The 13,005-nt window shown below is 54.8% G+C and overlaps 4 protein-coding genes across 4 annotated transcripts; 2 read left to right on the plus strand and 2 right to left on the minus strand.

Annotated features, from left to right (window-relative positions):
* Nucleotides 1-199: 199 nt before the first annotated feature.
* On the minus strand, nucleotides 200-1,050 carry F5144DRAFT_252554 (uncharacterized protein). The gene is made up of 2 exons (XM_066783460.1): nucleotides 587-1,050; nucleotides 200-528 (listed from the first exon to the last, which is right to left on the minus strand). The coding sequence occupies exons 1-2, from the start codon at nucleotides 846-848 to the stop codon at nucleotides 341-343; spliced, it is 450 nt and encodes a 149-aa protein (XP_066643611.1). The 5' UTR covers nucleotides 849-1,050; the 3' UTR covers nucleotides 200-340.
* On the minus strand, nucleotides 1,051-2,101 carry F5144DRAFT_252547 (uncharacterized protein). The gene is made up of 2 exons (XM_066783459.1): nucleotides 1,645-2,101; nucleotides 1,051-1,588 (listed from the first exon to the last, which is right to left on the minus strand). Exons 1-2 carry the CDS (start codon nucleotides 2,005-2,007, stop codon nucleotides 1,253-1,255), a joined length of 699 nt encoding a protein of 232 aa, XP_066643612.1. The 5' UTR covers nucleotides 2,008-2,101; the 3' UTR covers nucleotides 1,051-1,252.
* A 1,665-nt stretch (nucleotides 2,102-3,766) lies between these two features.
* F5144DRAFT_252566 (uncharacterized protein) lies at nucleotides 3,767-5,853 on the plus strand. Its single transcript, XM_066783461.1, has 3 exons — nucleotides 3,767-4,010; nucleotides 4,059-4,162; nucleotides 4,218-5,853. Exons 1-3 carry the CDS (start codon nucleotides 3,944-3,946, stop codon nucleotides 5,682-5,684), a joined length of 1,638 nt encoding a protein of 545 aa, XP_066643613.1. The 5' UTR covers nucleotides 3,767-3,943; the 3' UTR covers nucleotides 5,685-5,853.
* Nucleotides 5,854-7,480: 1,627 nt separating this feature from the next.
* F5144DRAFT_252609 (P-loop containing nucleoside triphosphate hydrolase protein) lies at nucleotides 7,481-10,071 on the plus strand. The gene is made up of 2 exons (XM_066783462.1): nucleotides 7,481-9,462; nucleotides 9,521-10,071. Exons 1-2 carry the CDS (start codon nucleotides 7,615-7,617, stop codon nucleotides 9,845-9,847), a joined length of 2,175 nt encoding a protein of 724 aa, XP_066643614.1. The 5' UTR covers nucleotides 7,481-7,614; the 3' UTR covers nucleotides 9,848-10,071.
* Nucleotides 10,072-13,005: the final 2,934 nt, after the last annotated feature.

Genomic DNA, 13,005 nt, shown 5'->3' on the forward strand with positions numbered 1-13,005 from the left:
CGGGTTTAGACCTCTCGGCTTTTATACAGGGAAGCCCTAATAGAGAGACCACGCGTTGAAACCACTTCTTCATCTTCCCGGGTGATATCTGTGCCGGCGGCGGCGATGTTGGTAAGGTGGGATGCGACGCTAATATTCTGCGGGTTTCCTCTTGCAGCTTGTTGTTATTCAACCAGAATTCTCGCTGCGCCTTGGCCTTCCGCTCTTTATCCTTTGCCTCCTTCCTCTTTGCTAGCAGCCTCTCTGCTGCCAGACGAGCACGGATAGGATAAGGATCTCTAATATATGTTAGCTGTTTGATGATCTCACTGGGTAGGCGCGGTGGGTATACTCCATAGATCTATACGGCGTCCATGTCAGCCGTTTTTAGTGACGCCTCGAACAAGCCCTCCCACGGCCGCGCGCCGTCGCCGTTAGTCTCCGCGCCCGTCTCGGAGGGACTTAGCGGCCGCTTGCCCTCGTCGTTCTTCCCGTCCCATTGCTTCACTCGTGCCTGCGAAGCGACGCTCATAACATTAATGATGTCCACTGTATTAATGTTAGTATTGCTCAGGCCTGGCATGCGCCGCAGCCACGGGTTGCTTACTATGATTCGAGGCGATCAACTCGTTTATACCATGGTAGTGTTGGCGGCCCTGGATCGTCTTCCTGCCATCGTGCGTCCCTTGGGGAAGCTCGTCGGGCCAGTACATCCAGCAGGCGCGCGCATACACGTGGTGTTCGTCGCTCGCGCGGATCTCTAGGATATGGGAAACCCAGTGGTCATCCAGCTTCGTCTTAGGGTGCATCGACTCGTTATGGTTGGTAGCTTTCTGGCGCTCGATGCTGGAGTGGTTCGCGACGCCCATCGACCCACACCTTAGCCGCCCACAGCTGCAAAGCCCAACCTCATGCAAAAACCTCTAATTAGACAAGCCTACACCTGGCTGAGAAGGATTTGGGTGGTGCACCGGATGAGGAGCTGGCATCACCACTTGGGCAACTTTTAGGCGACTTGCAGGCGGTCAGCGACTCAAGGGGAGGCTACATCATCACCCCGGCCTACTCTCGGGACTAGTCAACCCGAAATGGGAAAGCTGTCTAGAAAGTGTTGAACATTACAGTCACCTCGTCTGTTTGGTTGACGAAACCCAAAACGACATTGATGCCTTCAGATTGCCGAATACGAGAAAGGCAGCTAGCTGGCTTGCGTGGCTGCATTTCCGAGCGTCCATGCCTTTACCATCAAGCGAGCACGTGCAGTTCCCAACTCTTAGATTTGCAATTGCAAGAAGTTAAGAAACTTCCACAGCGACCTTCCCTTTGCTAGTTCTTCAGTGCAGGAGTCACCTTCGACATGCTGCAAAAGGCCGCTTATCCAGGCGAAAGGTGTGTCGCAAGTCGGACATTTGAAATTGAAATCGGGGTTATCGTCGCAGGTGTACTTTCCCGATTGGTAACAGTCGAAGGCTATCTCGGTGACGCGATCGGAATCTGCACCAGAGTCGCAGGTCCCAGCCTCAAGATGCAGCACCATGGCGGACCTAGAAACGAACTTTCTGGTGCATCCCGGACAACCGACAGTCCTCTCAGCGTGGGTTTGGAGATGCTGAAGCGTGTTAGCTGGGATTTGAAATGTGGTTTGGATGATGTAACAGGGCATACGTTTCTCAGATTTGAGGGAGAATCAAAGTATGTTTGACAGGTCGTACATAGGTTGTGCTCGTCAATATCGTGCTGAGTGAGCTGACCTGGGCTATCGAACCAGCAGTCGCAAACGGTACAACCGTTGTGTATTGTCTCCGCGTGGCCGTCCAGCTCAGACTGAGAGTCAAAATCAGGCTGGTCTGGGCACCGCATACAAAGGTGGTGGGAGTTGGAATTGGCGATGTGTTGCTGCTTAGCATTCCTGGAAGCGAAGAGTCGCTGGCATCGCGTACAATACATGTCAGGGTGCTTACTCTGAGCATGCTGTTGGAGCGATCCCCAGTCTTTAAATTGCCGGTTGCAATGCCAGCAATCCTCCATCTTAGTACCGCACGAGCGAAGCTCAGGCCAGAGGGTGGATAATCGTGGAGAGGCGGGTTTTCACGCCAATGTCGAGGTGACACCAGACCAGCTCTAAATGCGGGGTTGTTCAGCACATGAGCTGGTGACCTCGTCACCGTCGTCACACAAAGAGACTTTCCAACTGAAACAAAAACGTTAGTATGTATCTGATTGGTTCTCGACGGTAATCAATTGGCAGCCACAGCTTATACTACGGAAGTCAATTTACCGAGTAAGTGGGAGCAGGGCAACAGTATGATGATGGCTGCCTCTCCGGTTCTAGGTTCCGAGTCGGTGGGCATCTGCCAGACCCCAAGAAGAATCACAGTTGCCACGCCTCAGGGGACACTCCTGATTCCTGCCACATCAGCCAGCCGCACGTTTTGGTTTGTGCGGGCGGCGGATAACACAACACGCAGCCGACTGACCGAAAGGAAAGCCTGGAGAGAGCGGCAACAAACAACAGTGGTACGTGGGAGGAAAGAAGGCCCAGTTGGTTGGGTGGTGTGTGTCTTGCGCCTCGACGCGAACCGGTGGGCGTGCGGGTTTCGTGGTGGGGTTGCGAATGCGGGGTCCGGTACGAAGTCACATGAGTGGAGCCGCGGGTCCGAGCCCTGTCAACCAGGAAACCAATCATGGGCCTCTCGTCCAGGTGGCACTATCGTCGTGGACATCCACAAAGATATCGTCGTCGAAGAGGGTCCCCTGAGGACCTGACTGCCCGTCACCAAGAAGGCCTCTGATAAGCTGCTTGCTTTCATCCGTGACACCCAGCTCAGAAGCAGGGGTTGCGCCTTTCGATCGCAGTTCAGGGATAGCGATGATCGTCGATGCTGGGCACACTCAGGCACGCCAGTGCTCCACTCAGCTGTGGGCTGAGCGCTAAGGGCCAAGGGCTGCCGGAGGGAGCCTTGCGGACGCGGCACGGGGCGTGCCGCCCCAGACCCTGATCCCGAGCTCACAAATGTGGGTCTTGTCACCGTCGCGACGAAAGCGCAGCACCTCCTTTTGCTCGCCCGCGAGCCTGATGCCACACGTGACACCACTCCCCCGCTTGGCTGCTTCCATCGAGATGCCTTTCAGCCGCATGCATCTGAGACAGGCAACGTGGTCAAGGTAAGCAACTGATCGTCTCGTCTCAATGTGTGGGTGAGTCTGGCGGCACAGGCGGCACAGAAGCTCCCTTCCATCTTATCTGGAGAAAAGAAGTCATGGTCACAAAGTACCCCACACCTAACGCCTGGGATCTATTCCCGAAGATATGCCGAGACTCGTTCAAATTTGAACGAGTCTCAGCTACTCATATGATTGGCCGTTTAGATGGCGGTAGGTTCCAGTCTTGGCGCCGTGGCTTCCCTGTTGGTCGCCCTAAACATGTCCATATCCGAGGCCGAACTGCGCTGTTTTGGCAACCACAGCTCCCTCCAAACAGCTGTGCGACAGTGAGTGGCACCCCGCATCAGCCCGCATCTGCACGCCCCGCGCCGGCCCTGGCTCCTGCAATGCCCCACACAAACAGCACGATACAGCGCCCGCACCCACGGCAGAACTCCCCTCTTGACTTGGCTGCCACCTTGCCGATGAGTCAAGACTTGTCTAAAAGTAGACGTTCGTTGCGTGAGGTTGGGCTTTGCAGCTCTGGGCGGCGGGTAGGCTGTGGGGTCGATGGGTGGTCGGGCTCACCTCTCCATTGGCCAGTTGTCGCAGGAGCCAAATGCGAGGGCGAACCGTGGTCCGTCCATTGGATGAAAGTTATGGGACTCACATCGACTATGGCGCTTAACGATTGGTCGGCACTAGTGGATCCCATTCCTGCACGCTCGCAGCCATCCATTCCTCGCACGTCACTCCATCTCGAGACCTTCTTCCCCAGACACATAACCAGGACCTCGCTCCGCGCTCCGTTCTCATCGCCATGGCCAACACTCGAGCCCAAACAGCGGCCCAAAGGGCGCTCCCATCGCCGGCGTCAAATTATCAAGGTACCTATTCTTCGCAGCGCCAAAGGACATCTCCGCTGATGCTTGCAGGAAATCGACCCCAGGGCATCCAGCCGCGCAAAGGCAGTTCTCGAAAGCGCGCAACCAAGCGTGCCGAACGCAATCGCCTGCATCCAACCACGCCGTCTCCACAAGTATAGCTTCCACCCTTCGTACTATATAGTTCAGAATTTAACTTCGGATCTACAGGATCCACCAGCGCCTGTCCAGAGCAGAGGTCGCAAGCGCAAGCAATCAACCGAACACGCACTCGAGGGCAGCCCAGACCCAGACCCAGACCCAGGCCGGAAGCGACAGCGGACATCCCCTCCACGTCCTACCCCTCCACGTCCTACCCCTCCACGCCCTACCCCTCCACTTCTTACCGAAGACGCATTTGGCGAGTCAGCGATTGGCAGCGGCGCCCACAAACACATTGACCCAGTTGCTTTCTGGGCGGAGGAACGGCGCTGGCCAGAGGAGCAGGACTGGCCAGAAGAGACCTCAACAACGGATTTAACCATGGACCGTCTCCTTGCGCGGAGGAAATCCTCGTCCAATTTGTCCCGGAAGCGATCGAACTCTGCTACATCCACGACGCCCAGCGACCAGAAGCCGAGGGAGGAGAAGAGCGCACCATACCGAGACCAGCGTTATGAGACCCTGCTCGAGGTCAAAGGCAGCTATATGACCAAAGCTCCGGTAGGCTTAGCCAGCGCCAGCCAGGCTCTTTGTCGGTCTCTCCTGGAGAAGACGCCGCCAGTTCCCAGCGATACACTCTTCCGCGACGATGTCTTTGAAACGACATGCCAGAAGATACACAACAAAAATGAGGCGCGAGTCATTCAAGACATCAGCCGGCTCATTGTTCCTTCAGCCGAAAGTCTTGCGACATTCGGTGCAAAACACCTTGACATCCTTGTCGAGAGCGTCAACGAAGGGTGGAACAACTCGGTCCCTCTCACCAGCACCCGTCCACAGCCTGACTACTCCGTTGGGTTCAAACGAGACGCATTCACCGAGGACCAGCTCGCCAAGCTGTCGCCCTTCATTGGCGACTTCATCGCTGGGGACCAGTCCTTCTTCATGGCTACGTACTACATGTACTTCCCGTTCCTAACCTGCGAGGTGAAATGCGGCGCCGCGGCACTCGACATTGCAGACCGGCAGAACGCCCACAGCATGACCCTTGCGGTGCGGGGCATCGTCGAGCTTTTCCGTGCTGTCAAGCGCGAGGCTGAGGTCAACCGGAAGATCCTCGCTTTCTCCGTCTCGCATGACCACCGGTCGGTACGGCTCTACGGCCACTACCCAGTGATAACTGGGAAAGACACCAAGTACTACCGGCACCCGATTCGTACTTTCGACTTCACAGAGTTGGACGGAAAGGACAAGTGGACAGCGTACCAATTCACCAAGAACGTCTACGACACATGGATGCCCAGGCATTTCGAGAACATCTGCTCTGCCATCAATCAGCTGCCGTTGGATTTGAACTTTGATGTCCCACCACTTTCCGAGGCGACCGGGCTTTCCCAGGATTTGGGCAACTTGATGCAGTCAGATGCCAGCTGCGCTTCTGTGCCTGACGAGCGGGGCAGCCAGTCGAGCAATGCCGAGCAGCAAGCCGTCACTCCAGGTACCTCATTCAGTGAGCCGAAGAGGAGGAAAGGATAAGGTCGGAAGGGCCGTGAGGTTGGTGGGTGGGTAGTATAGGATTCAATTGACCGTCATCTCGATCGTGCTCACAACACGGAAAACCGTACTGGCAGTGTCATCCTCGTTGTTGCTGCGACGAACCCCGGTAAGCACGCCTCGCTCCGCCGCCGAGCCCACTCCGCCACTCCGTGACCGTGTCTTTCTCTACGTACATCATTCCCGCGAGCCGTTTACTGAAGCCAGGGCCGGTTTTTCTTCCACTCCACCTCGCGGGCGTCGCGCAACGTTGTTGCGGCTGTTGGGAGAAGAGAAGCAAGGAGTGTGCGAGTGCTGGGTTGCGGTTCCTTATTGACTGCTACACGGCTGCTGCCTGCAGTCTGCCCCGAGTCACAAAATACGCCATGGGCTTCCCGGAATAGGCATGGGCGCAGGGGCGCAGGGCGTCCTGAGCCTTGACCGTTGAGGGTCGCAGATAGCTGGGCAATGGATGCATGGAAGACGCCCGATGAGCACTAGGCCAATCAAGAACAGCCCGCCGGCTTCTCTTCCCCGAAAGATGCCTGCCTGTGAGGTTAGGTCGCAACGCCGACCTTCGAAACAGTCTTGGGCCTTCGGTTTCAGCCATTCCACCACACGCACACTACCCCGCAGACTCACACTGATGTTTTAAAGACTGCTCATGGTAGGGATGTGTCGCAACAGACTGCACTGAGATCCCTTGACGATTTGAGGGCATCTTGCTGGCCAGTGAGGAGAAGGCCCGCATTCTGGGCTCGAATTTGGAACAATGCACATTCTGGGATTTCGTGTACTGACAAGGATTCGGAGTATCTTTGAGAAAGTGAAGAAAGCAGGAAGCGATGGAAGTCGGCGGGTTTGGATCGTTTGTCTCCAATGTACGGTCTGGGATCAACACGTCATGAAGAAACTTGAAATGAATGGCAATGTAAGATAATGTGTAGCGAGTCTAGCCTTGCTCTGGAAAGATGCCACCGGTGAGGAGCATGGTGAGAGATGAATGCAAAGAACAACAGAAAATCCGCCTTGAATGAAGCTCGGGAGGCGTTTCTTAGCCCCGACGACGAGCATCGGACTATCGGCGCCTTTTCTCGTATGGTCCATGACTGCAACGCACCGGCCGGGTGCCACAAACGCTCCATGCAGTCGGGATTCTCTGGCGACTGCGCATTAGTCCACATGTCCCAATGGCTCTGCGTTGGCCCAAGACAATCCCGGCAACGTTGCGGGGCAATGATTCCTGGGTTTGGGGCCTGGTCTGGATTTGCATCCGTCGGGGGGTTCTGCCCTCTACATGTACCTGTCAGCGAGCTACCCGTACCGAAGTGTACGGCAGTCTCCCAGCGCTTATTGAACGGGGAGTAGATGCTCTGGGTGAGGCCATTTTCCTTAAGTGGATTGTACGCTGAAGAGAGAAAAGGAAAGATGAAAAGACAAGAAAGAAAGAGGTTGCGCCAGTTGCCAGCGCGATGTGTGACGGCACTGTGTGCTCGTCCATGTTGTCCAAATTAGCCACCAAACAGGTTTTGTTGGTAGCCCGACATGCGGCGCGTTGTTGAAAAGCGCCGGTTTGCCTGATAACGACTTCCAAGCTCAATGGCTCAAATACATGTGGCAAGCTAGCCCCCTTTTTAGCGGCCAATCCCAGCCTTCCTCCCCGATTCCGTGTTGTTTGGTTGGCTGGGCTTCTCTGTCACCGCCCGTCCAAGTTCTGCATTGAGGCCAACAGCCGTCATGGGTGTCCCCCGAGAAGGGGAGGGGGGGGGGGGAGGGGGCGGGGTTGTTGTTGTTTGAGACCAGACAGGCAGTTGAATTAACAATCATAATCCAACACATCCAAGAGTTTCTGCTCCACCATCCTTCTGCCCCAACTGACTACCCCTGCTGACTTTTGACCCGCTGTACGAAACGTCCATCTTTCCACGTCGAGATGGTGGCCTTTGAGAGCAATACGCTGAGCAGACTCTGCTCCCAGGGCCAGCTTGAACTGCTGGACTCAGTCGATCAGCTCCGTCTGCAAGGTATCAACAACTATGTATCTCTTCCACAGATCATTGTCTGCGGTGACCAGTCATCCGGGAAGAGCTCGGTCCTGGAAGCCATCTCTGGCGTCTCTTTTCCAGTCAGCGGCAACCTATGTACTCGCTTCCCCACCGAGTTGGTCTTACGCCGGACCCCAACCATCAGCGCCAGCGTCTCCATCGTCCCTCATGACTCTCGGAGCGAGTCCGAACAGCTTTCTCTTCGCGGCTTCCGGGAGCGGCTAGACGGGTTCGCTGGTCTTCCCAGGCTCGTTGAGAGCGCAAAGCTTGCGATGGGCATCACGACTCACGGCAAGGCCTTCGCTAAGGATATCCTGCGCATCGAGATTACAGGCCCCGACCGCCCGCATCTCACCATCGTCGACCTCCCTGGCCTCATCCACTCCGCGACGAGGTATCAATCTGGTTCTGATGTGGAGCTCATCCGAGATGTCGTCCAAGGCTACATGAAACAACCAAGATGTATCATTCTGGCAGTTGTCTCGGCCAAAAACGACTTCGCCAACCAAGTTGTGTTGAAGTTGGCCCGGGCTGTGGACAAGAGTGGCACCCGCACCTTGGGCGTCATCACGAAGCCTGACGACCTGACCCCTGGCTCGGAGCGCGAAGCTCTTTACCTTTCTCTTGCCAGAAATCAAGAGGTCGATTTTCGCCTTGGATGGCACGTTTTGAAAAACATGGACTCGGAGAAGGGCTCATGGACTCTTGCCGAACGGGATACTGAGGAAGCTGCGTTTTTGAGCAAAGGCGCGTGGACAGCGCTGCCGCTTGCTCATCTGGGCATTGACAAGCTCCGTGGCCGTCTCAGCAAGGTCCTCCTGGCTCAGATTGCTTCTGAACTCCCCGGCCTCATGAGTGAGATCGAACAGAAGTTTAAGTCCTGTCAGATTCAACTGGACAAGCTGGGAGAACCTCGAGCCAGCCTCGACGAGCAACGTGTCTACCTATTCCACCTGAGCCAGTCATTCCAGACTCTGGTCAAAGCCTCTACAGGCGGCAGTTACATCGGCAAGTTCTTCGAAGATGCCCTATCGGAGGCGGGCTATCAACAGCGAATCAGGGCTGTCGTGCAGAACCTGAACCAGTCGTTTGCATCCGACCTTGTCAACTTCGGTCATTACCGACACATTACGGAGGGACGGACGCCGGATCAACCACTCCGGCCAGAGTCAATCACCCGGGACGACTTCATCAGTCATGTTGAAAACCTCATGTCTCGAACGCGTGGACGCGAGCTCCCTGGCACTTTCAATTCGATGGTTGTGGCCGATCTGTTCGTCGAGCAGTCGCAGCCGTGGGCGTCGATCGCTCGCGAACACATCGACAAAGTTTGGACGGCTGCCCGCGACTTTGTCAACCTTGTTGTCGATTACATAGCGGACAAGTCCACGGCAGGATCTCTCAAGCAAGAGATCTTCCAGCCCGCAATGAAGGAGTTACGATCACGGATGCATGCGAAGACAACAGAGCTTCTGCTTCCTCATCAGGCCGGTCACCCCGTCACCTATAACCCTGACTTCACCGAGACTCTCCAGAAAGTCCGCCTTGGGAGAAGCAGCAAGGATCCAGAGGAAGCGCTACGCGATTTCTTCGGGGTTCGTGACCTGAAGTCGACCTATCTGAGTGGGCATTATGACCTCTCACGGCTGGTTGCTTCCTTAGCTGTGATCAGTGAGTCGGCCATGACCCGCCCTGCTGCGATGGAGGCAATGGATTGCTTGGATGCCTATTACAAGGTAGGAAACCACCTTCCTAGGAGAGCCCGTAGACGCGGTTACTAACTTCTGATCATAGGTTGCACTGAAGCGATTCATGGACGACGTGGCTGTAGAAGTCATCGAAGCCAAGCTTGTGTCCGCAATCGATGACATTTTCTCACCTGTGAAGGTGTATCAAATGTCTCCCGAGTTGGTGTCTCGCATCGCTGGCGAGTCTGAGGACAGCCGTACGGAGCGTGAGCAGCTTAGCAGACAGCTCGCAGTCTTGGGAAACGGGCTCCTCACATGCAAGAGATTTGCGGGCTTCCGTGTCGGTGGAGGTGAGTCTTCTTGTCTGTACGGGTTCAGTTCACTGCCCAGGTCTAACTATCTCCAGAGTCTGTTTTTGTTTCCGCCCGAGTAACCGACGATCACAGCAATGGTATTGTTGATGAGGGAAGGTTGTACTCGGCTAGACTGCGGTCTCAGACACCCGAGTCCGCAGAGATGATAGAATTGGAGCTAGAACCGGAATGTGGACCAGAGCCAGAGTGTGAGCCGGAGCCGGAGCCGGAGCCGGAGCCGGAGAAGGCCGATGAAGTCACCTACGAGATTCCGGCTCCCGAATCAGTGGAAGCCGAGGAGGCAGCTCCGGCCATGAGAGGAAAGTACAAGAAAAAGATGAAGAGGAAGTCAGCTAAGGAACCTGGTTCGCCTCTGCCGGAAGCAAGCTCGTGGTGTTAGGCGTCGGGTAACTGACCGCAGGTCTGCCGCGACGACTGAAGAGATGGCGTCTTTCAAGTTTCTTGATATCTTTCATTATCTGGGAGATAACTAGTATACGTGTTACTAAAGATCTCCCTCAGCTGAATCTACGCTTGACATTTGACCAGGCTTTCATCTGCTGCTAAAAACGGGCATGAGCCCGTCGTCAAGGTGCTGCTGAGCACGGGCGAGGTCGATGTCAATGCGAAAGTCAACTCTGGCCGGACGGCGCTGTCGTTGGCTGCTGAAGAGGGACACGAGGCTATTGTCCAACTGCTACTCAGCGGGGCAAAGTCGATGTCGACGCGAAAGATGATGTCTGCGGGAGCCAATAGGTACACGGGTACCCGTGGATTTAAAGGTACACGGGTCCCGTGGCGATGACTAAGCCTGCTTCTGCGCAGGCTCGACAACCCACGCCTATCCCTAACCCTCAATAGAAAACCCCCTGAACAACGACTCCATCCTCCCCAAACCCACGACTCCATCACGCCTACCCCTTTGCACTTACTATCCCCACCTGGTCAGAGCTATTTTCTCCTTTTCCTCTCCTTTGCTTCAAGTTTGTTTGCACTTCTAGAGTCATTATCAGATAGTTGCAATACACTCCTCAGACCTTTAAACAACGCAACGTATTTTTATTCAAGTCACGATGAGTCTTCTTTCGGCTAAAGCAGCTACTTCGTTCTCTGACGATAGTCTCCCTCCGGAACGCGATTACGAATCGAGGGATGCCCTGTTCGCGTCAATCAATTCCTGGGCTGCGACTAAGGGCTACGCATTCATTACTGGGAGATCAACCAAGGAGAAGACTGGCAGACAGACGATTACATACATATGTGATCGATCCTGTCGTCCTCCTTCTGTGTCGAGAGAACGCCAACGGAGGACAACTTCCCGAGGAACAGGCTGCCAGTTTTCAGTCCTGACCAAAGAATCTCTGAATAAGAGTACCTGGACCTTAAGGCATCGCCCCGACAAGCGGTTTTCCATACACAATCATGAACCAAGCCAGCATCCATCTGCTCATCCGACACACCGGCAACTATCCAAGGATGATGCTACCCAGCTCGCAAACCTTGTCAACTCTGGGATAGTCCCCAAGGATATCAGGACATACATACGGCAGAACGGCAATTCTATGGCAACCCAGCAGGACGTCTACAATCGCATTGCAGCGACAAAACGAGACATTTGCGAAGGCCAGAGTACTATCCATGCACTCGCCAATCAGCTAGACAGAGAAGGATTCTGGAGTCGAATGCAGTTTTCTCCAGATGGCCGGGTCACAGCTGTTCTATTCGCCCACCCAGACTCACTGGCGTACCTTCAAGCCTATCCGGATACCCTCTTGCTAGACTGCACATACAAGACCAACAAATACGGCATGCCGCTCCTTGACATGATCGGCGTCGATGCTTGCCAGCGATCCTTCTGCATTGCATTCGCATTCCTTCGTGGCGAGACCGAAGAGGATTACCTTTGGGCTCTGGACCGGCTGAGGTCGCTTTACGAGGTCTGCAATGCTCGACTTCCCTCTGTTGTCTTGACAGACAGGTGTATCGCATGTATGAACGCTGTTTCTACCTGCTTTCCATCTGCCGCTTCACTGCTGTGCTTATGGCATGCGAATAAAGCAGTTCTTCGTCACTGCCAGCCAGCCTTCACCAGCCAACACGAAGGATTTGAACCTTGGAAGGAATTCTACATGTTCTGGCATTCGATCATGAGATCGCCAGATGAGGAGGCATTCTACAAGCGTCTAGAAGAGTTTGAGAAGCAGTATCTTCCACACCATGTCGAAGAGGTCAAGTATATCAAGAACACTTGGCTCGATTTGTACAAGGAAAAGCTTGTTAAGGCTTGGGTTGACCAACACCCTCATTTCGGCAACGTGGTAACCTCACGTGTTGAAGGTATCCATGCACTGCTCAAAGGGTATCTCAAGCGATCTACATTGGATCTTTTTGAGGCCTGGAGGGCGATGAAGCATGCCTTACTCAACCAACTTGGGGAGCTGAAGTCCAACCAGGCCAAGCAGCAAATTCGGTTTCCAATTGAGCTCTCTGGATCACTATACAGTGGAGTACGTGGTTGGGTATCACACGAGGCCCTAAGGAAGGTCGACGAGCAGCGGAAACTCCTCACCCGGAAAGGCCCATCTCTGTCGCGAACCTGTTCAGGCTCTTTCTCTCTATCTATGGGACTACCCTGTGTCCATACATTGGAGGTTTTGCTTGACCAGAACTTGGTCCTTCGACTTGAGCATTTCTCCTCACGCTGGCATCTCAAACGCGATGGCGCTCCTCAGTTGCTACTCGAGCCTCGTCAGCGCATCGATCCTATTGCTGCCAATTCGACTATACCACAATCAAGCACCAGGCGAGAGCCTAGCGGGTTTGAGACAGTCGAGGCTGTAACACAGCCAAAGGCATTACCCACCTGCAGCAGATGCCATACATTAGGTCATATAATGACCTCAAAGGCATGTCCCCAGAGGCATGCAGAGCTATTGCAGCGGGCTTCAGCTCTACAACCGACCTCGCAAGCAACAACACCCACAATGCCATCAATCGAGGTTGTCACCGAAGATACACCACCGCCGCCTACACCACCGCCGCCTACACCACCGCCGCCTACACCACCGCCGCATCACACAGTACCAGCCTTGTCAAGTCCATCGCCAGCTTCCCTCAACTACTGGGACCCACAGGCAATCTATCAGAGATATGTCAAGGCAAGGGATACTTGGCACAGAGCCCAACCACGTGGAAGCATCAGAACCAACCAGCAATACCGGAAGGCAATGCGTTTGCC

This window comes from Chaetomium tenue (genome assembly GCF_020726465.1).
Source record: "Chaetomium tenue strain MPI-SDFR-AT-0079 chromosome Unknown F5144scaffold_4, whole genome shotgun sequence".
Lineage (NCBI taxonomy): Eukaryota > Fungi > Ascomycota > Sordariomycetes > Sordariales > Chaetomiaceae > Chaetomium > Chaetomium tenue.

Coding starts and splice junctions, on each gene's coding strand:
- F5144DRAFT_252566 (XM_066783461.1), top strand. CDS start 3,944: ATGGCCAACACTCGAGCCCAAACAGCGGCCCAAAGGGCGCTCCCATCG. Junction 4,011..4,058: donor GCCGGCGTCAAATTATCAAG/GTACCTATTCTT, acceptor TGATGCTTGCAG/GAAATCGACCCCAGGGCATC. Junction 4,163..4,217: donor CAACCACGCCGTCTCCACAA/GTATAGCTTCCA, acceptor TCGGATCTACAG/GATCCACCAGCGCCTGTCCA.
- F5144DRAFT_252609 (XM_066783462.1), top strand. CDS start 7,615: ATGGTGGCCTTTGAGAGCAATACGCTGAGCAGACTCTGCTCCCAGGGC. Junction 9,463..9,520: donor GCTTGGATGCCTATTACAAG/GTAGGAAACCAC, acceptor TTCTGATCATAG/GTTGCACTGAAGCGATTCAT.
- F5144DRAFT_252547 (XM_066783459.1), bottom strand. CDS start 2,007: ATGGAGGATTGCTGGCATTGCAACCGGCAATTTAAAGACTGGGGATCG. Junction 1,589..1,644: donor CTCCCTCAAATCTGAGAAAC/GTATGCCCTGTT, acceptor AACACGCTTCAG/CATCTCCAAACCCACGCTGA.
- F5144DRAFT_252554 (XM_066783460.1), bottom strand. CDS start 848: ATGGGCGTCGCGAACCACTCCAGCATCGAGCGCCAGAAAGCTACCAAC. Junction 529..586: donor GTTGATCGCCTCGAATCATA/GTAAGCAACCCG, acceptor ACATTAATACAG/TGGACATCATTAATGTTATG.